Source organism: Mesoplodon bidens (genome assembly GCF_964165515.1).
Source record: "Mesoplodon bidens genome assembly, chromosome: 16".
NCBI classification, from domain to species: domain Eukaryota; kingdom Metazoa; phylum Chordata; class Mammalia; order Artiodactyla; family Ziphiidae; genus Mesoplodon; species Mesoplodon bidens.
Window position 1 is genome coordinate 12,201,708 of NC_138173.1, and position 23,066 is coordinate 12,224,773.

Genomic DNA, 23,066 nt, shown 5'->3' on the forward strand with positions numbered 1-23,066 from the left:
CGGGGGATGATCACTGGTTTGTGCACACTGCTCAACTGCCAAAGAACAGCAGCCCCGCCCCTCAACAAGCACTCCCCTGGCTGTTATAAGTGTCCAATCAGGGTCCAGAGTCCTGAAATAGTTAATTCTGCCATCTTTTTTTTCCAGTTTAGTGGTTGTTTTGATGCAGGAACCAACCCCTAGAGCTTCCTACCCTGTCATTATTTTTATTTATTTATTTATTTATTTATTTTGCGGTACGCGGGCCTCTCCCTGTTGTGGCCTCTCCCTGTTGTGGCCTCTCCCGTTGTGGAGCACAGGCTCCGGACATGCAGGCTCAGCGGCCATGGCTCACGGGCCCAGCTGCTCCGCGGCACGTGGGATCTTCCCGGACCGGGGCACAACCCCGTGTCCCCTGCATCAGCAGGCGGACTCTCAACCACTGCACCACCAGGGAAGCCCCCGACCCTGTTATTTTTGGGCCACACTGCCCCTTCCCTTTATAGGGTGTTTCTCCCGCTCCCTTCTGGGAGTGGCTGCCCTAAGCCCTCTCTTCCGCTCAACCTGGGTTTGAGAATGGGGACAAGGTGCGTGGAAAGGCTTAGCAGTCCAGAAACAACAACTACCAACAGCCTGGTGCTCTCGGTATTTTTCTATGAATTATTTCCTATATACGTGTAAACATACAGTTTCTCTCTCTCTTTTTTTTTTTTTTTTTTTTTCGGTACGCGGGCCTCTCACTGTTGTGGCCTCTCCCGTTGCGGAGCACAGGCTCCGGACGCGCAGGCTCAGCAGCCATGGCTCACGGGCCCAGCCGCTCCGCGGCATGTGGGATCTTCCCGGACCGGGGCACGAACCCGTGTCCGCTGCATCAGCAGGCGGACTCTCAACCACTGCGCCACCAGGGAAGCCCCATACAGTTTCTTTTTTATCCCAGACAGTTCACGGCATTTTTTTAACTTAAGAAATCACGAACATCTTTTCAAGTCAATAAATGGCACTTACATGTGCCATCATTTTTACTAGCCACATATTATTCTAAAGTATGAAACTAACATAATTTACTAAATCTTTCTGCTGTTAGGCTACTCCTAACTTTCATTTTTCTTACCAACAATTCTGTAATAAACATTCTTATAACTGAATCTTTGCACACGTCCTCATTCCCTTAGAACAAACCCTCAGAAGTAGAACAAGCACATAGGAGCACATTTCAATGGCTTCTAAAACACACTATCAAACTGGAGAATAGGTTTTCTAAGAGAAAATTAGAGAGGTTTCCAGAACTGTCCTAGAATAGCTTCCAAAATATGATCTAAGAAAAGGGAATCAGTAACTATGAATCAAGGATGAAGCATGATGAGATCATGTTAAGATGGAAAATTTTAGTTTCAGGTTTGCTTCACCCCACCCCCAGCCTTCCTCCACAACAGATACACACTGATTCCCTATAATGATTAAAAATAAAATTCCTATACTGAAACAAGCAAGTAGAGGCCACTATTGAGAAGGTATCAAGTTGAGTAAGCAGTATCATTTAGGAACAGATAAAGAGAGGACACATGGGGAACTGGGAACAGGAAAGAGTGATCCCTGAGAACTTAACTAGTACTTTCATTCAGACAGTTTAATGGCTAAAAGGCTCACCCCCTGACCATATTACATAAAATCTGACCCTATTAACCAATATTCTCACGAACTCATTCTGTGACATGAGAAACACCAGTATTTATTTCACAGCATAACAGACAACAGATTAAAGTTGTCTTTATTAAAGCCCAGCTTCCACCAGGCTAGGACTATTTATTTTAAGTCTCGGGCTTGTTCTAGTTTACATGGTTACCTACATTCCAATCCAGCTTAGAAAGCCGACAGGGCTCAGTGACTTAATCAAGTTACTATTAAGAACCGTTGGCGCTGCTGGTTCTCGTCTAAAATATCACATTACCTCACTCTGTGATCATGAACGAACTAATCAACCCACCAAAACTAAATGAGCATCGTCACATAATGATCATGGGAATTACTTCCAGTCACCCACTCCTGGCTTCTCTGAGCCAGTAATGAAATGTGGGATAGCAGCAAATTTAGAAGCCATGTTTTTCTCTTGCTTTTCTCCTTCATATCAGAAAGTGGACAGAAAAAAGAAATATAGATAATAGGTTAAGGAAGCAAAAGGGCTGGAAAATCAACACGTCTTGAGCAGTGTCACTCCCAACTCTCCTACAGACCCTCTCCTCTGTCATCCAAACGGCATGGCAAAGATGTCACCGATATTTAGTTATTAGACAAAAGAGGTTTTTAACAGAAAAGCCTTTGGATCTTGAGACTTGACCACTACTTGCTTTAATTGTCCACAAGAGGGAGTCCTGCAGTCACTATACCTGCTACCTTAAAACCATAACAATCATTTAGATGCATTAGCATTAATTACCCTTGGAGACTGTCATAAAAATTTTTTTTTTTTAATTCAGTGCTGTAAGGTTTTAACTCTAGTCTAGGGCAAGGTCATATTGAATGATAACTGAATAGAAAATATTAAGACATTCTTCGTTCTAATCTCCTCTTTAATTTTCCTTAAAAAGAACGGAAGGCATATCAGAAAGCCTACTGTTAATACTGAATAAACACATTTAGCTACATCTAAATTCAAGTTTTCTTGGAAGAATTTTCACATTTAGCATGCATGGATAAATGGAGAAAAAACAGCTAGGTGTTCAGAGCAATGGTCTTTAGTAGAGTAGCTTGTTCTGATACGGAGAAGCAGTACAGCAGGGCAAATAAAGACATCAGCTCCGGAGTTACATATCTGATTTTGAATTCCAGCCCTGCCCCCTTTTACTAGTTTTGTGACGTTAGGAAAGTTATTTAAGTTATTGAACTGATTGTCAGTTTCCTCATTGTAAAACAGGCCTTACAGAACTGTTGTAAAAATCAAATGAGGGGCCTCCCTGGTGGCGCAGTGGTTGAGAGTCCGCCTGCCGATGCAGGGGATACGGGTTCGTGCCCCGGTCTGGGAGGATCCCATATGCCGCGGAGCGGCTGGGCCCGTGAGCCATGGCCGCTGGGCCTGCGCGTCCGGAGCCTGTGCTCCGCAGCGGGAGAGGCCACAACAGTGAGAGGCCCGCATACCGCAAAAAGAAAAAAAAAAAAAAAAAAAAAAAAAAAAAAAAAATCAAATGAGATAATACAGCAATATGTCTTTTTGGGCAAAGAATAAACACTAACATTAATGGCTATAGTTGTTACAGATATCAATTTTTTTAAACAATATGTATAATTGACATATAACATTGGTTTCATGTTTAAATATTTTTAAGCATATGACTTCATACTATTTATTTTAACAAAGCCAGATTTATTCTTCATGATAGCATAACTTCATCCTGAAGACCACTGTATACTTTTACATACTGTAGAATTAAATGCACGTATTTAAAGATTTCAAAATATGCATATGTCATTACTTTAAAATAAATATATAGACATTCCAAGCTTCACTACAAATCAAAGAAATAAATGAGCTACTCATAATCTAAAATTAGATCAATGTTAACGTGAGAATAAACTAATATTCTTTCCCTTAAGCAATTCTTATAACTTTAGTTTGCAGAATTCAATATTCACTTTGACAGGATTTGATAAAACAGTCAATATAAAACCCTTTTTAAAAGATTACTCTTATTGTTATGGATTAGGCATTTCTTTTCTCCTTCATATTAGAAAGTGGACGGAAAAAAGAAATATAGGTAATAGGTTAAAGAAACAAAAGGGCTGGAAAATCAACACGTCTTGAGCAGTGTCACTCTCAACTCTCCTACAGAGATGGGATATGTGACATGTTGGGTCCCTCTTATGCTCAAACTTAGGACTTAAACACAGCTCCTTATTTGTTACATTCCTAATTCCCTTATTAGTGAGCTGAGAAAAAAGAAGGAAAAGAAAGCACACAAGCCTTACTGTATAATATACAAAATAAAGCTTAAAGTTAAATCTCCAATTTCTCCAATTCTCCAAAGGACAGGCAGAATTAAACTATCATTAAATTTTATTAAGGTTAAGGTCCAAACCATATTCCCTAATCTATGCTATGAAGTTAGAGAAGATATCTAGGAGATAAGATATTCTTTCAACTTGAGACAAAAAAAGAAACAAAAATCAGTGGTTTTTCAAATGCAGGCACTTCACAATCTCCTGGAAAACTAGATACATTTAAAAAAATACATACAGGTGGGGCAGAATGCTCTGTTTCCTAATTCAATTCAGCACAGCAGTACTCATCTCTACAGGCACTGCTTGGCAAGGGGATTGTTATAGGAAGGAGGCAGGAACACGCATGATGAACAGACAGGGGAAAAGGACATGAGATTGTTTCCTGTGACTATGAACGATTACAGAAATGTTTCTGAAACAACCAGATACGATTTCAAGATAAATGAATGACTGGGAACAAACTAAAATTTAATAGAAACTCCAGAGAGATATGACCTTAGTCTATAATACCAGAACTATAAGTAGAGGCTGGCACATTCACATCTGAATGAGAGACTAAATTACAAATCATGGACAGCCACTTTAGTAAATCAAACAAATAATGGCTAAAAAAAAAATACGCTTGTAAATAGGAAAGTGATGAACAGGCAGTACAGTATGAAAGATAATAAGAAAAACAATGTAACACAGAAAAAGTCATGGCTGAGGGAAACGCCACGCCAACAACTTCTATTCTTAAAGGGAAGAAGCAGTAAAAGCTTCGGAATATAAGAGGACCTGAGTTTGTGTGGGAGTTTACTATACATTAAAGACTAAGATAAACTAAGGCAATAAAGTCAGTATGACATAAGCTTTTAAGCTCAAAATAAACGCAGAAACAGATGTTCTTTCTGATCCTATCACTGCGTATGAAACAAGTATCCAAGTCTAACACAGCCCTGTTAGGAAGATAAGAAACAGCACAAAATCAAACACACCTGAGGGTCTAAGGGAAAACTTAATAATTTTGTCTGCTTTCAGAGTGGGTCATTATAATAAAGACAACATGAGACATTTGATTCAACAAAAGGGCAATAGCCAGTCTGAATTCAGTTTACAGCTAACACAGATCGTACTTAGAGAAATACAAATGGGACCCTATGAAGTCTAACTGGTAGAAGATACACAGTTTTAGTCAATTTGATGCAACAGGAATATATTCAATCTCTACAATGAGCCAGAGGCTGCCAGAAACCAGGAACAAAAAGATGAGTAAGGCTAAAAGCCTTTTAGGCTCCAATGTAAATATCCTGAAAGGTTCCCTAGTATGGGGTGGAATAAAGCGCTAAAATGAATAAAAAGGCTCAAGATAATGGGCAAAACACATTTACATAGAATGGAACATTACCATGTGTCAGAGTAAGAGAAAACGGAAAACTGCGTTTGTGTGGACATGAAAAAACATTCTCCTCGTATTACATCTTGTCCAACGTTGGCAGAGAGACCGTGGCTTCCAGTCTGGATGACGTCAATGAGCTTTGGTGAATTCCATGAAAATTTCAAGCTGGCAGCCCCTTACTACTTAATAACCATGCCAGGACCTTTCAAAGGAAGATATCAGGGCACATGTGGAGCAGAATTATAATAACGCTTTTATGTTTAAAGGTATTAGAATTGATTACTATATATGCTAAAAAGAATGTGTAACTAAAAGAATAATTTACTAAATTTAGGGGCATCAAATTTAGAGCAAACAAGAGATGAATTCTGACAAAAAGTCAATATGGAATCCATTTCATTAAGTCCAACTAATTTAAAAGTCAAAGTATTATGTTTCAAGAGACCAGGTGTACGGCCAATTGGACATAGAAAAATATCTGTAGGAAAATTTGGGGCTTTTAATCCACCCTACGGAAAGTTGGTAGGAGGCAACTGACAGGAGGGAGGCTCCTGGTTCTCTCTCCACAGAGAGCGGAGTGAAAGCAGAACTTGAGAAAGCCCGCGGAGGAGGGGCTGTCACGCTAAGGAGAGACGCTCAGGAGCCACGGAGCCGTGTCAGGGAGACCCAGCTCTGGGGCGCTTTTCAGTTCACACCACCCAGCCAGCAGCCTAACATCTCTGCCACTCTCTAATCAATCAGCTTCTCTCTCCCCAGTCTTCTTCTCTACCCCCCATTACCTCTTTCTCCCAGTTTGGTAGTGTATATATTGCTCATCCTTATCAGGTGCCTCAAACCTCGAATTTTCACAACATAAGGTCAGGAGACTAAATAGCTTAAAATTAGTTGAATGCGGGACATCAAGAATCAGTTTATTAAATGCTGGAGGACCAGAAGTCTGGACCTTAGTGGGAGTAATTCCTAGATAGGGCAGGTCTGAAAGGTTAGGGATCTTCTAAAAATGGGATGAAAGCTGAAGTTTTTCAGTAGGTATCAAAGAAGTATTAATGTTAACACTGAAGTTTAAATATTTGTCAGAAACTAATCATCTGCCTATTGAGAAAGTGGACCAATCCTTAAAAAAGAAAAAGTTATATAAAATGATCACATGCTTAGAAGAGCTAGCTGCATTATCTGCTAGTAATCCGAGAGCCCTAAACACCATTACAGGATTCCACGTACAGCTCTGGGGGACAGACAAGGGAAAAAGAGGTTAAGTAAGAAGCACCAATCTTAGTTTTCTGTTATCGAAACAAATAATTAGTGATTAGCATACTGTGAATACTGATGGACTGTCATGACACTTTTTAAGTAGTATAACCAGAAACTGCTTTCTATTCAATAAGCAATTTCACATCTCCTTTTGGGCTGAATAAAAATTTCTGACTAACATGAGCATCTGAAAATTTCAGCAGTATCTTTAATGAGCTAAGATCTTCCAAATTTCTTAATAAACACAACCCATCATATAATTCCCACTGATATGCATGTTCTATCTAAACTGCAAAATGGAACACTCCCCAGAGAAGAAAATATTAGTTTGAAAAAAAAAATTCCAAAAAATGTTTCTGATCATCCTAAAATAATGTCAACAAAGACTTCCTTACATGAAAAATCCCTTTCTCAAATTCAAACTATGTAAATATGTATGATATATATTATCTTTTGCACTATAACATAGGTAATAAGAACACAAACAAAGGTAAAAGAATGCTTCATAGGGCTTCCCTGGTGGCGCAGTGGTTGAGGGTCCGCCTGCCGATGCAGGGGACGCGGGTTCGTGCCCTGGTCCGGGAAGATCCCACATGCCGCAGAGCGGCTGGGCCCGTGAGCCATGGTCGCTGAGCCTGTGCGTCCGGAGCCTGTGCTCCGCAAGGGGAGAGGCCACAACAGTGAGAGGCCCACATACCGCAAAAAAAAAAAAAAAAAAAAAGAATGCTTCATAAAATCTCTTCACTGAGAGATGATACCTGGGAAAATTTGTTTTCTTGCCCCATAGAACCAAGATAATAACACCTGATAAATTGACAAAGAAGTTAGCATGAACAGTCTACTTAAAGCAGCAGAGACCAAAAAACAAATGAACAAACAAAACCCCCCAAACAACAAAACCTAGTTAAGAATGAAAGCTTCTGTATGATAACTTAACAATTATAGTAGAATTTATTGATTAAAGCAGAATCTGTGACAAATTGCCAGACTAACCCTGACTGCAGATTTACACCAGGTCTTTTGCAAACCCTTCCTGGCAAAGAGGATTCATGATCTTCAAAATCCCTCCACCCTCTGTAACCATGAATACAGGTTAGTTTCAAAACGTCTTCCCAAAGTCTGAATTCTCCCATTTCTTTATAAACAACCACAGACCTGGTCTAATACCAGTTAACAAATCTGCACTCCGACTATAAACCCATGATTTTTAATAAATGCATAATTTAATTACCATACTTTAAAAACTTTTTGTTTAGAGATCATTTTGAAATACAAATAAAAAATGCAAAAAGTTGCAAAACTAAATAGTACAGGGAATACCCTTTATCACTACCCTTTACTCAGATTTGCCATTGTTATCATTTTATCCACCTGCTTTACCATTTGTACTGTGTGTGTGTGTGTGTGTGGTGTGTACTTGATTCTTTTTCTGAACAGCTGAGGGAAGGTTATAAACATTCTGGTCTTTTACCCTCAAATACTTCAGTGAATAACACCACAACCTAATACATGTTCCTATTATAAATAAGACCAATGTGAATGTCTTCACACATACACTGACATTTGTGTAAGATTATTCCCTTTGCATACATGCCTAGTGCTGAAATCAAAGAGAAAAAAAATGTTTACGACTCGATGCATCGTGACGAACTGCCTTCTAAAAAGTTTGTAATAACGCAAACTTGTATCACTAGCACCTTAGCTGACCGTTTGCTTAACTTTCTAAATTTGACAGGAATTTGTTTAGTAGTGAAGTTGAACACTGTTTCTGTATTTAATGTACTCATGTGTTCAGCTAATTTTCTTCTTTTGCCTCTTTATACCCTTTTAGAAAGACTCTAAGTCAGAACTTGCTGCATGATAATGCCCATGGCAAATCCTATTGTGAAGATCCATTTGTAGGCCTCACGAGAACGAGAATAAGGATTTATGACAAAAGATAATCCAAACCACAAAAACTCAAGGCAGAAAAAACTGCAATATTTACATAATAAAATTATTATTGAGGTCTCTCACTTGCTAACTTTGGAGCCTGTAATTGTTCTCTAACTGGATAAACAGCTAGAGGAGAATGCACCTTGACATGGTAAACCCAAACACTGTTTATAATAAACCGTCTATATAAAAGAATCTTTCAAAAAAAGCTCAATATTGCAGTGTAGATGTCTAATCTCTAAGCAAATTTAATAAAGACAATTATGTTCAACGTGGAGAAACTCGTAATCCAGAAACAAGTTAAAACTATTCCAGCACCTAAACACACATCAGCAGCACCTCACAAATAGAACACATAGAAGAAATACAAAATTACAGACAAGTAGTAGTTATAATGTACTAATAGTATAATATATGTTTCTAACCTGTTGATATGCATTTTCTCCTGTATTTTAAACTCTCTCTCTCTTTAAAAAGACCCTGCCCTGGGAGGACAGATTACAAGACAGAATCCTAAAAGTAAAGATAACGGTTAAGAGACCACCACAATAACCCCAGACAGTGGTAACAGAGGTCTGAATCAAGCAGGATAGGAGATAAGGAGGACACAAAGGAGAGGAGAACGACAGCTGTTTTCGGTTACTAAATACATGGGACTGAATGCAGACTGGATGTAAGCAATGAAAGAACTGAGAGAGACAAGAATTTTACAACTGGGAACGTTAACAGTGAGTTGAAGGTAAAACCAAAGAGATGCAGAAGAAGGCGTGGGGTGAGGAGCTGTACACAGAGAAAATTCTAGATTCAATGAATTTAATACACCTACCCAGAATTTTGTATTCAGAACATTCTAGAAATTATTTTAAATTCAGCATGCAAACATTTATGTCGTTGTGAAAAATAAAATCGTATTTTTAATTGTATACAAAGGAGAGGGCACATTGCTCAGGCCCTCGAGGGACTACGCCCACCCCACAGCGCTGGCCAGGTCCGCGGGACACGGCTCGGGAGGCTTCAGCCACAGCTCGGGCATGCGCTCACCGCCTGATTAGATCACATTTCACAAAATACGCTCGATGAAAATTTTTTCTTTTCAGAATTCTGAGCTGTGTGATAAACAGAACCTACGACACGAGTAGGGAAGAATGACTCATTTTTCTCTATTTAAAAACCCCTCCAAGTTACGTTATCATTTTGGCTTAGAGAGATACTCGTTTTATAATAACTACAGGGTTAGTTCCACAGTGACAATTCCCAGCTACAGCCTAGAGTCTTAGAACATTTGTCACGATGGGGTCGTGAAGAGAATCTGCGTACCTAGAAGCCGAGTGGCCTCCGCTGTCCTGAGACACCAGACCACAGAGGCTCCACATCAGGAGGTCAGGATGCAAGTGGAGATCCCCAAGCCCGAGGAACATCCTCAAGCCTGGGATTGCTGCACACTGCTTTCAACCATTTCTTGCCCCTAGGTTTCATTTTTCACCCAAACTGAGCATCTTTATCTCTTAGAAGGAATATTTTATCTGTTTACCTTTACTGCCATCATTGATACCTTTGCTCAGACTTTTCTCATTTTGTCCTTAAGATTTTACATCATTTGCTCCTGGTTTCATAATGATTTAGAAGATAAACATCCTATTTGAATTCCATGAGAGAGTACCTCCAACAGTTTGGTCATTTCCAACTTCCCTCCCCCACAGAAATGTCTCCTATTTAAGACTTCCAGCATCTTATAACAATTAAAAATTTCAAATCCTCTCTTTCACTAAATGCAGTAGAAGACAAGGGGTAACCTAGAGCCTCCCAATGCAACTGTGCTTTTCTTTAGGTCAATATTGAGACTTAACCATTTTACTGATATCCTTACTCAGAGCCAATCTTTGTATATTACAATATTTACAAACAATTTTATTTAAACTTTTCAGCGAGTAATATGTTCACGTGAATCAAAATTCAAAAGGGTGTAAAACAAACAGCTTCTTTCTCTCTCACGTCCTCAAGCCACCCAGTTTCCCTCCTGGAGGCAACCCATGTTACTAAGGTCTAATGTGTTGTTACAGAAAAAAACTACATATTGAATCACTCTCGCTTCCTTCCCCAGACAAACCCACTAAGCCTGGAGTATTATCCTTTTGTGCTGTTGGTATTCTTTTTGCTAATATTTTTTGCAAAGATTTTTTTATAGACATTTACACTTAGAGAATTACATTTGCCTCTTGAAAGTTATATTTGCTCTATAAAAATAACTCTGAATGACTCCTTTTTTTTGTAATCTGAAAGAATTTAAAGTGCTGTGAAACTAATTATCAGTCTCTTAAAGATACTGAACAATTTGCCTGAAAAATCTCTGGACCTCACGCTTTTACAGAGGTAACTCTTGTGCAGCTTTCTCCAACACGTTGACCCCAGAACCCTTCTACACTCTTAGAATTATTTACTGCCCCAAAGGGCTTTAGTTTATGTGCATTATATCTACGGATATTTTCCATAATAGAAATTAAAACAAAAATTCAAAATACTTATTTATCATTTCATTTAGAAATAACACAATAGGACTTCTGGTTTCTGGATCTGCATATAAGGAGCTCATAAGTTACCATTCTATCCTAACAACACATAAAAAGCTGAACAGACTGAAAAATCAACAACTGTTCTAGGATCCACTGCAGAGGTGAGGACACAGGGCAACTCACTGACCCAAGACTGGAGAGAGAGGCGAAGAGAGACAACTTACTGGCACAGAGACTCACAAATGGAAACCTCCTTGGGAACCGGTGCCGGGGCAGAGAAACCTGAACTACAACTGATGAACTTCCGGAGGCTTCTCTGAGAGTTAAAAACTCCAGGGAAATCCAGTCATGGGGTGGGAGTGGGGAGCAGAATTTTGTGAGATTTACCTCCAGGAGCTTGACCAGGTTAATCCCACAGTAAATGTCTGCCAGAACTCACACAAGAAGAAGGTACCAATCTGAAAAGGCCTATATCTATTAAAGAAATTGAATCAATAATCAGCAACCTTGCAAAACAGAAAACATCAGGCCTAGAGGGGTTCACTGGTGAATTCTTTAAGGAAGAAATTATACCAATCCTCTAGAATCTCTTTCAGAGGCTAGAAGCACAGGTAACACTTCCTAACTCACTCTAATCAGACATTATAAAAAAAGAAAACTACAGACCATTCTCTCTCATGCATATAAATGCAGAACTTCTCAATAAAATATTAGCAAACCAAATCCAAGAGTCTCCTTCCTCCAAAGAAGATTAACACTTACTTCTAAGCAGGTGGCTTAGAGGCACTAAAATCACAGATCACCTTAATCTAACCATTATTTGAGAAAGTTTAAAGCTGGGATTTATTTCTAATATAAAGCACTTTGGGTCTCTAACTGAAGCATAGAGAGTTTACCAGGACAATTCCCCAACCTTGGTGAACTACGAACACCCGTTTTTGGTTTTCTAGCCTCAAGTGTCCAACAAAAGCTCTGCTCAGCTTCTCACCCACTTTTCCCAGCATTAGCAGATGCCACTAAGGGGAAAAGTAGCCTGAAATGCCTGCCTCGTCCCTGCCTCAACAGCACTCTGATACACTCAAAATACACGTCTTTTCTACTGTGTCTAGTTTTTCTAATTTTTTAAAATGTAGCGTTAATCCAAATAATTTATCCAACATTACCAAAAGAGGAACTCCTCCAAAGACAGATTTAATATGTTTTTTCCCTTTTTCTCCCATTATGCGCCGGAACCAAACAATGTTTGTTTTCAAAATACGCATTCTACCAAACATCTTTCAGGGGTATGGGTGTTTTTAAATAAATCCAAGGGATATATACCTTGTTAACTATGAGATACCTTTATATAATGTCACCTGCACAAAAACATTTTATCTAGAGTAGTGAAGACAAAACATTTAGAATAAAACAACTTTTTGAAAATATAGTTTTTAAAAAGAAAAAAATGTACCAAAGTAATTTCACATTTCAATTAGAAAGAAGAAAAACCAAACCAGCTTTCATATTTTGATGCTTTCCAATTCTACTTGCCTCTAAACATTTACAAGCATTATTTAGAAATAAAGTGTCATGTATTATGACCCAGTATTTTAAAAACATTTTAAACATAATATGTTTTTCCTTGTATTCGTTTTCCCTTGGAAAATTACATAATTTTATGAAGATCTGTTACTGGAAGTCTGAGAGAAATACTGTATCTGCTAACACTTACCGTGGAAAATACGAAAATCAATATATGGATGAGAACCTCTTCTTTCTGATTCAAATCCCGCTCGACTCCTTACGCGTACATCTCCTGGGCAGAATCAGGAATAACACGTAAGTTTAGAAGGCTGCCGTGCAGGAAGAAGCTCCCACATGCAATAAAGGTCTCTGTGGGATCATACCCATAACTCAGGCTACTAATGATATAAATGGAATAAGTAGTTAAGAGCTGATTTATTTGAAAGGGTTTACAAATTTGGGGCACTGAGTTATAAGTCTAGATGAGGTTTTTTTTAGCCTACCCCTATAATAATTATAATCTCTATTTTAGAGTCACCTTCTGAAAGATGATTCATGTAGATGATAATCCAACCTCATCTCTTATTACTCACAAGGAGTTAAAAAAATCCTCAGCACAAAACTTTAAAAAGCCACAATGAGAAGCAAATATTTATTAAGTGTCTACTCTGTGCCTAACACTATACTATAAGGGATATAAAGAAACAGAAAATATATTACCTATTCTCAAGCAGCTTATAATTTTTTAAATGTACAGAAAACTAAAATGTTAAAGATTTTGCCTGAAATGTTTAATCTGATCAATCTTCTTTTTTCTCATTGACAGTGGGTATAGTCAAGGTCTTTAGTTGGGCCTTAAACTTTGTTGTTGACAAGCTCAGTACCGTTTCTTCCTGTATTCATATGACTTTTGGATCCACTTCTCCATACAGCAACATAACCACTGCCATCTTCTGCCAGGTACTCTTTTTGTGCCTTGTAGACATTATTTCATTTAATTCTCTAACCAACTCTGAGAGATAGGAATCTTAACCCCCACTTTCAGATGCAGAAACTGAGATTTTTAGATGTTTAAGGGCACGCACATGCCACAACGCTAGTATAAAGGTGTGCCAGGGTTTAAACCTAGCTCTGCGGGCTCCAAAGGCAGCACCTTACCCACTACACTTCCATAGCCTCCGAGTTTATAACCTTCAAGTCTCCAGTCCCTATTCCTGTGCCCTTGCAGTTCCGCTTGCCTGGAAGGCTTTCCTGCTTATTCTTTGTTTCAAGGTGCCTGTCATCCGCCATGAGTCCATCCCACAACGATTAATCACTTCTCTCACGTGGAGATGCCTTCACTCTCTATCAGATGTTTACTGAGCACTGACTACATGTCAGGTAACACAGCAGTGAGCAAAATATATAAAGTCCCTGTCTTCATGAAGCTCACCCTTTCAGGGAGTGACACAAATAATAAAACAAATAAATAATTTCATTCTATGGAAGATGGTAATAAGCACCATGCAGAGAGTAAAGCAAGGAAAGAAGAACAGGGAGGGGGGAGTAGGGAGAAGTGATTCATGACTGTGGTCAGAGACCTCAGTGAACGGGAGGCATCTGAGCAGAGACCTGAAGGCAGTGAAGCAGTGAGCCACATGGCTACCTGGATGAAGACAGGTCCAGACGTAGGGAGAGCAAGTATGAAGACCCTGAGACGGGAGCATGCTTGTCACGTTCAAGGTCAAGCAAAGAGGCCCGCACGGCTGGAGTGAGGTGAATGAGGGGAACTGGTAGGAGGTGTGGTCAGAGAAACAGTAGGGCCACATCACACTGGACCTTCAATGGGCCATTATAATAGCTTTGGCTGTTACTCCAAGATAGAAAACTACTGGAAGATTCAGAACAGAGGGGTGAGATGGACTTAGGTCTGAAAAGGTTCACTCTGGCTGCATAGACTAGACTCAAGTAGAGACGCACAGGTAGACGCAGGGAGACACTTAAGGAGTGAGTGCATTCAACAAGGCAACAGCTATGGCCTGCGAGGAGGGGGATATGGGGAGATGCTGGTCAAGGGGGTACAAAGTTTCAGTTACGCAAGGGAAGTTCTGGAGATCTAATGTACGACTATGTGACGACAGCTACCAATAAAACACCGAGTAACTGTGGTTCAGTTAGGGATGGTAAACAGCACTGGGCTGGTGAAGTTCTGGATACACTTTGAAGGTATCAGCCAAGAGGATATGGTGATGAAGTAAACGCAGAGGAAATAAGAGTCTCAAGAATGACGCCAAGGTTCCTGACCTGACAACCGGAAGAATGGAGTTCCATTTTCTGAGACGGTGAAAGAATGCAAAATCACAGACCTGGGGAACACAAATCTTTTAACACATATGTTAAATGTGAGGTGCCCATAACCACGTGGAGATGTTCTACAGAGTGAAGAAAACAGGAGTCTAAAACTCTGTTTTGAGGAGAGTAGAATCCTGACATGTCTACAGAGAGAGATGGAGACAGTAAAGAAGAAAAGGCTCAACATTCCTGGGGGAAGATATGTGCTAGAGTAGAATGGAACTAGGCAGGTAAGATACACAAGGTAAATTAAAGAGGGGAAAAAAGGGAAGAAGAGCAAAAACAGGACACTGGAGAACACACAGGCTTAAGACTATGAAAGGGAGTTAATGAAAGAGGCACAAACAAACAACCCAAAACCAAATCACCACCCCAGAAGCAGGTGAAGAATAAGGATGACTAAATATCATAGAAATTGAGCGAGGAATTCTGAGTATAAGGAGAGCAGTCATGAAGAAAAGACAGTAAGAAAAGGTGAGTTAAGGTGCCTACTGCAATCTTTATAGTATGTTTTTAATAGTGTGAATTAAAAGTACCAGGGATCAAGGAGTGCGTGGATGAAGAGAAAAATCTGGCAAAGAGAGGGAAAGAGAGAAACTACACACATATACGTATGTGTGTGTGTATATATATATATCAATTATATATGTATATATACACACATCAAATTCATTTTACCCTCTGGACTTGAGTAATACATTAAAGATTTAAGAACTGAGACTAGGAGAAGACAAATGGCCTTCTCACCAGCCAACTGAGAACAAACACATCCGGTGACAGGACCATGCGATCAGGTAATTCACAGCCTCGTCTTTGTTCATGTTACCGTTTAGTATTCAGCAACTGTACAAATCTAAGACTCTTTTTATGAAGAATAATCAGGATGCAACTTAAAATTGTATACTAATCACAGAGTCCCAGTTATTAAGCCAGAGATTTCTCAATTACCCAAACTCTAAGATGTCCCTCTTTATTCACATCATATTAATTTTGGCTTCTAGACTCAACTTCAAAGTAATAGGTCATTTCTGCTGCAAACGGTGATGAAAAGCTACCTAATGAAAGATATCTCGATCTTGAATAACAGCAGATAACAAAATTAACTGATATTGGTGCAAAATAAATAATTCTTACCTAGCATACGAATGTACAACGCAGTCTGATCAGAGCTGTCATAGGAGATAGCTCCACGCCTCTAGAAAAAAAAAACACGCATTTTAATGCATGACAATTTAAAATGTGATATAAAATTCAATTCAACAAACATGTATTTATTACTTTTTGTGACGCACTGTGCAAGAGAAGGTGGGATAAACAAAATGAAATTAAATACAGCATTTGCTCTTGAAATCTCTAGTTGTGAGGAAGACAAATAATTATAACACAATATGATTAAGCATTGCTGGAGAAGTGGATACAGAGTGAGGAACACAGTAGGTGGAAATTTAATGTCAGGGTACATCATACAAGCCCACTTGAAGAGAGAGCTTCTGCAGAGGTAGACGGAACTGATGGAGAGACACAGTTCACCTACTTCACTATTCCCTTCATTTAAACATGAATGAATAAGCAAACAAGAATCATCAGACATTTGAAGAAACTCTTTAGCTAGAAATAAATGGAACAAAATGAAAAACCAAATGGCCCAGAAGCTACAAGAAATAAGAGAATTTAAAAAATGTAATTAGTGTACTCAAAGGAATTTGAGTAAAACAAAAAATGGGGTGCACTGAAAGAGAACAGATTTAAAAATGCATTTTGAGCTTAAAAATAAACAGGTATAGGGCTTCCCTGGTGGCGCAGTGGTTGGGAGTCTGCCTGCCGATGCAGGGGACACGGGTTCGTGCCCCGGTCCGGGAGGATCCCACGTGCTGCGAAGCAGCTGGGCCCGTGAGCCATGGCCGCTGAGCCTGCGCGTCCGGAGCCTGTGCTCCGCAACGGGAGAGGCCACAACAGTGAGAGGCCCTCGTACCACACACACACACAAAAAAAACAGGTATAAAAAGTATCTTGCAACATTACTCATAATGGCCCCCAACTGGAAACAATCCAAACGTCTACTAACTAATGAAGTACAGCCGTACAGTATTATTCAGTATTCAATATCTAGTGTTGTTATTCAGACATAAAAAGCACTGAAGTACTGATACATGTTACAACATGGTTGAACCCTGAGAACAGTATATTGCATGAAAGGAGCCAGTCACAAAGGACCACGAAGCATATGTTTCCAATTATATTTGCCAAACAGGCAAATCCACAGAATCAGAAAGTAGACTGGTGGTTGCCTAGAGTCGGGAGAGTTGGTGGGAACTGGAGAGTGAACGCTACTGGGCACAGGGTTTCTACCTGCAATGATGAAAGTGTTCTCAAATTAACTGTGGTAATGACTGCACAACTCTGTGAATATACCAAAAAGCACTGAATTTAAAAAAAATCACCCACTTTAAATGGGTGAATTGTATGGTACATGAACTATACCTCAGTAAAGCCGTTATGAAAAATAATGAGTATTGCAAATATTTTAAATATAATTACCCAAAAAACCCCAAAAACAAAAAAAACCTTTGGAAGACCCAAAACACCCTCAGCACGTTCTGCCAACTCCACCTTCACACTCATCTCCCTTCCTCGATCTCCACTTCTTCATTCTGTCTCAGGCAACAGCATCTCTCACCTGGACTCCTGCAATGTTCTGCCCTGCTGACTGGTTTTCCTGCTGCATCTCTTGGCCCCCAGTCCATTCACACAGAAGCAAGAGTGAACATTCCAGCTACTGCTCACAAGTCCTCCAATGGCCCCCACTACACTTGGAATAAACTCCACAAACACCTAACTCTCCATGATCTGCCTACCCCTCAGTCCTCTTGTCCTATCTCCCTCTTTCTACCACTAAGAGCCAGCCACCCTGGCCGCCTTGCCCTTCCTCAGCCACGCCACACGCACAGCCTTGACACCTGCTGCTCTGTGCAGGATCACTGCATCATCGTTCCCGTCTTACCTCTCGGGTTCCAGACGAAATGTCATCTCTTCAGAGAGGCAGTCCCAGACTACCAAACCCAAAGTCACCAGGCAGTCACCCTCCCCAGAGTCCCTACGTTCCTGCTCTGTACAGCACACCTAGCTGACCTATTCTTGTTAGCTTGTTCTAAAACAAAAGCTTCACAAGAGCATGAACCATGTCTGACTTATTCACCACTGTGTCCTTGGCCCTTAAAACTACTATTATTTAGTAGATGCTAAATAAATATTTGGTAAATAAATGATTGAATGCACTTATTGTAAATAAATTAGTGAATAATCATTTACAAATTAAGTTGATGAATAAATTAATGAACAACAGAATTGATATAAAGACAAACTAAACATCTAGAAGATAAAATTAACCAAACCTCATACCAGAATCTAACCTCTGTGGAGGCAGAGACTTTGTTCAACGCTGTATCCCCAGATATAGAATAAATCCCAACATTTAGAATAGTGTCCAGCACATTCTAATGTAATCAATAATATTAGCTGAATAAACAGGCAAGCAAATTCTTAAAAAACAGTAATAAATAGAACTAGCATCATGAGCTATTATAAAGTAGTGTGACACTACAGAGAATCTAGAATCAAATCCAAGAATATACAGAAATTTTGTATATGCTAAATAAAGGATCTGAAACCTGTGGAGAGGAAATTCCCTGGCGGTCCAGTGGTTAGGACTCAGCACTTTCACTGCCGAGGGCTGGGGTTCAATCCCTGGTCAGGGAACTAAGATCTCACAAGCTGTGTGACACAGCCAAAAAAAAAAAAATCAAGTCTGTGGGAAAAATATTAATTATTTGATTAAAAATATTAGATTAAGTGGTTGTTATCTGGAAAAACATAAGGCTGTATTATTACCTTCCTACTCCAAAATAAATTACACATGGAACAGAAATTTTAATGTAAAAAAAAAGCATGAAAATATTAGAAGAAAACATGACTGTATTAAAAAAATCTCAAATAACAACAAGGACCTACTGTATAGCACAGGGAACTATATTCAATATCTTATAATAACCTATAATGGAAAAGGATCTGAAAAAGAATATATATATGTATAACTGAATCACTTTGCTGTACACCTGAAACTAACACAACACTGTAAATCAACTATACTTCAATAAAGTTTTTTAAATTTAAATAACGACTCAAAAAGAAATCTTAACTAGGAAAGGCCCTCCTAACTGTTCTATATAATCCAGAAGTCAATTTGGACACATAAAAGTTAAATTATGTATGGCAAAATATATCATAAACATAGGCAAAAGACAAACTCCAAATGAAGAAAAATGAGTTCAACAGATGCGACAAAGGGCTAATTTTTCCCTGTTACTCCTAAAAATGAAGGGAGAAAAAAGAAGTGTCTTACAAATCAATTACAAAATGAATAATAGTGTAGAAAAACAGGTAGGACATAAATACACTACTCACAGAAAGAGAAATAATAAACTAATAAACACAAGAAAAAATGCCTGACTTCATTAACAAAATACATATTAAGGAAATGAGATGGTATTTTTACATATTAATGATCTTCTTTCCTCACAAACCCCTGGCATGAAATTTACAACTCTTCAACATATACCTAGAAATCTCAAGGAAAAATAATCATTTTTTTTTACTGTTATTATAAAGAAAAGTTACTGTATTTAAAGCCCTCATTTGGATTTAGTATGCAAAATAGCTCCCCAAAACATTGTTATTATCTCCTCGGTGCTTATCATTTAAGAGAAAAACATCAATTAAACTGCTATGACTTAATGTATCCTTAAACAAACAAACAAAAAACCCCAACAGTTCAGGAAATAGAAAAGGAACACAAGTCACAAGCAAAAATAAAATTCTAATTTTCAACATTGGCTGCCTCCAGGGAAGCTGAAGGACAGACACAAGGGTAGGAAGAGGACTTTTCAATGAATATCTTTTGAATTTTGTAGCATGTGTAGTTATTATATATTCACAAAATACATTGAACTAAAATTTAAAGCTACAGTAAGAATGTACTACAAAGAAATCTTCAAAGAAATGGATGATCTCAAAACCCAAGGGACTAAATCATACAGAACACACTGCTGGCAGCATAATGCTTTTAATAAAGTTAGTGTCTTCCACCAACAGAAGACCCTGAGCCTCCTGCAGTGTTTCACGGTAAACTACTTACTCTGGAGCAAACAGCCACTGTAATCACTTGGTATTAAAAGGCACGACTCGCACCTGCTGTTCCCATCGCTACCCCAAGATATTTATCTTATTAGATTTCAAGACTCCCCTTAATACCACCATATTAGAGGAAAACTTAGTAGTCTGGAGAGCACATATGTGGAGATAAATATTTCTATCGGCCAAATCATATTCATGAAACCACAGATATAATTATGTAATAGTTTGTCATGGTCAGGACCTATCAACTCACTAGTATCCAATCAAATTGGGTAAATAGCTTGTTAAAACAAATTTTAACCTGTTATCTCTAACAGTTCTCTTCAGGAGAAGGGTTGCCTTTTTTTTTTTTTTTTTTTTTTAATGAGGGGAAGGGTATTTACTAAAAGAGCCACTAATTAGAAAGGTAAAGTCTCATTTATCACTTTAAGGATTGAGAAAGACTAACATCAGCTATTAAAATAGTATAGGTAAAAAACTAGGTAATGAACATAATCTGGATTATAACTATGACACTAAATTTATTTTAAGGTAATCACTTTAGACTTATTTATAGAGGCACTAACTTAGGGTCTGTATTAGTTAACCATTACAAAAACTTGGCAAAAACGGTAGAATTTAATTTTAATATATTTTAACAAATTACTTTGGGATGTGCAAAATATTCAAGTTATTTTATTCATTACTAATTTAAGTAAGCCTGGTCCACAAATACTTAGCTTAAATGCTATCCTAACCTGCAAGACACAACTCTCATGAAACAAATCCAAATGAGATAACAGAAAAAAATTTTAAGAATGGACTTAAAAAAAAGGTGGACCCATCAATGAATACATTCTGAGTGATAATTTACTCATTTATTGCCTCACAGACCAAGATTTAAATGAATATTATTAAACTGTAAACAGTCTAGGTAAAATAATCTAAAGTAACTCTTTTTGGATAAATATACTATAAATTATAAAATTAGAAATTTGATTTCCATGTTAGAATGTTACTTTAAAAAATAATTATATGTGCTTTATACACCAAGACTGCAGCACAGACTTAACATATATCTTTGTAAAAGACTATCATTTTTAAAGCCATATACTAGTAAAATTGTTTTTAATAAAGACAGTAAAACAAATTTAATCAAATTCCCGTGTCACACTGTCAGTCATAAAACACTCGGGGCTATCATCCACATCCCCACCTCACCTCACCAGTGAATGGAAACAACCGAGAAGCTTCTACTCGTGACTTTTCTAATTTAGCCATCCTGGGAACAGCTCGGTAAAGCAAACTCGTGTAAGTCAAACCACGGGTGAGGCCCAGCTCATCAGAAACTGACAGCCGCAGCATAAACAAGTTAAACTCTAAGGTTCCAAAGGATCCACCACCACACAGACAGGCGTTCTCTGAGTGCCCTGGTAAGACACTCAACCTTGCATCAGGATGAATCGCGGCTCTTCCGCAAAAGATCTGACTTACAAGGTAAATGACCAAAGGCGTAAAAGTTGTTCCTGATATTAGTTAATACGTAACTTTTAAAGACAGACATGGTTTTTTTGTTTGTTTGGTGCAGCTTATGAGATCTTAGTTCCCCAACCAGGGATTAAGCCCGCGCCCTCGGCAGCGGAAGCGCCGAGTCCTAACCACTGGACCGCCAGGGAATTCCCAAGACAGACATGTCTTAAAACTGAGCAAAGGTATCTTAAGTGCTATGGTTTTTATCTTGTTTGGGTTTTCCAGTAAAATAATCTATTGTGCAAAGGCGTGAGTCTTTCCCTTAGATGGTGAAGTAATGATATATTAACTCCTTGCTGAGCTCCTACTCTGTGCCAGAAAATGCTCCAGGCGCTTTCATACAAAACCTCACTTACCCGCACAAGACCTCTGTGAGGCAGGTTTTGGAGATTAGTAAACAGGTCACGGGGCTTAAACACAACAGCGCTAAATACATTTTTGGGTAACGTTACAAAAATGGTAACACACTACAAAAGATGAAGCCCAAAGTTCTGAAAGCAGTTTTCTCTGATGCAGTAAAGTGAGCTTTTTCAGACTGTATTCATCTTACATACGCTAGGAAAGCGTTCCCACCTGAGTGCCTATCCAAGGACGAATCCATCCACTGAACACTGTCCTTCCCAATCCTCTTCCCTATGCAAACAATATATTAAAAAAAAAAAAAAATCACACTCTTAAAATACTAGCCTTCTTTTTGTTTAAAAACTTAATTTAAATTTTTTGGTGGTTATAACAAAAGTTTAAAAATCTCTGAAAACATCCACAATTCCACTAATGCATTATTAATATTAACTTGATCTTCATTCAGTAACTTGGCAAGCTAATCCTTTAAAAACAATTAGTAAATTGGTGTGAGCGCAACAAAATTAATTCTTAACTTACAAAACACAAGATTTAAAAAATCTGAGTGCACTGTTTTTAAGAGATTTCTTCAATCCTATTCACTAAGAAAACAGAACTGCTTCAAGAAAAAGACAATTATGCCTAAAACAATATGCTTAAATGTGAAAAACATTACATTATCAGGGATTCAGACCTCGCTTGAAGAAGAAATATAAAAGAAGCTTTTGTGTTGCTTATTAGCAAACAGTGATGGCCTTATACATTTTAAGTTACTATTCACACTTTTCAATTTCTTAATAAAGGAAGACGAAAAGCTGCCTGGTGGATGAAAGACCATCACTTTTATACAAGTATAGAAAAATAATTTCAAACAGTATAATCTTAAGTATTTCCTACTTTGAACTCTCATTCAGATGGCAAATGGCTAGCATTCTAGCAAGCAGTTCTTTTTTTTAATCATAGCATAATTTTAATAAGGAATAATGAAGACAACTTAATATGGAATGCTAGATTCAGTTGATGAAATACTATAGCAAGCATTTCTTAAGCCCAATATTTGGAATCCAAATTTAAAAACAACAGATATATAATAATCTTACTCTTCTCAACATATTGTAAGTAAGGCATATATTTCAGCAGCAGGA

General features: G+C 38.3%; 1 protein-coding gene across 1 annotated transcript in view; it reads right to left on the reverse strand.

The window, feature by feature from the left end:
• The window catches only part of PDE7A (phosphodiesterase 7A), a 107,443-nt gene that overhangs the window by 31,292 nt on the left and 53,085 nt on the right, over window positions 1–23,066 (reverse strand). Inside the window, exons 2-3 of the mRNA XM_081258218.1 lie at window positions 16,015–16,075; window positions 12,758–12,841 (exon numbers count right to left, since the gene is read on the reverse strand). Coding sequence (XP_081114344.1) covers window positions 12,758–12,841; window positions 16,015–16,075 — 145 coding nt within the window. The remainder of the gene's footprint in view (window positions 1–12,757; window positions 12,842–16,014; window positions 16,076–23,066) is intronic.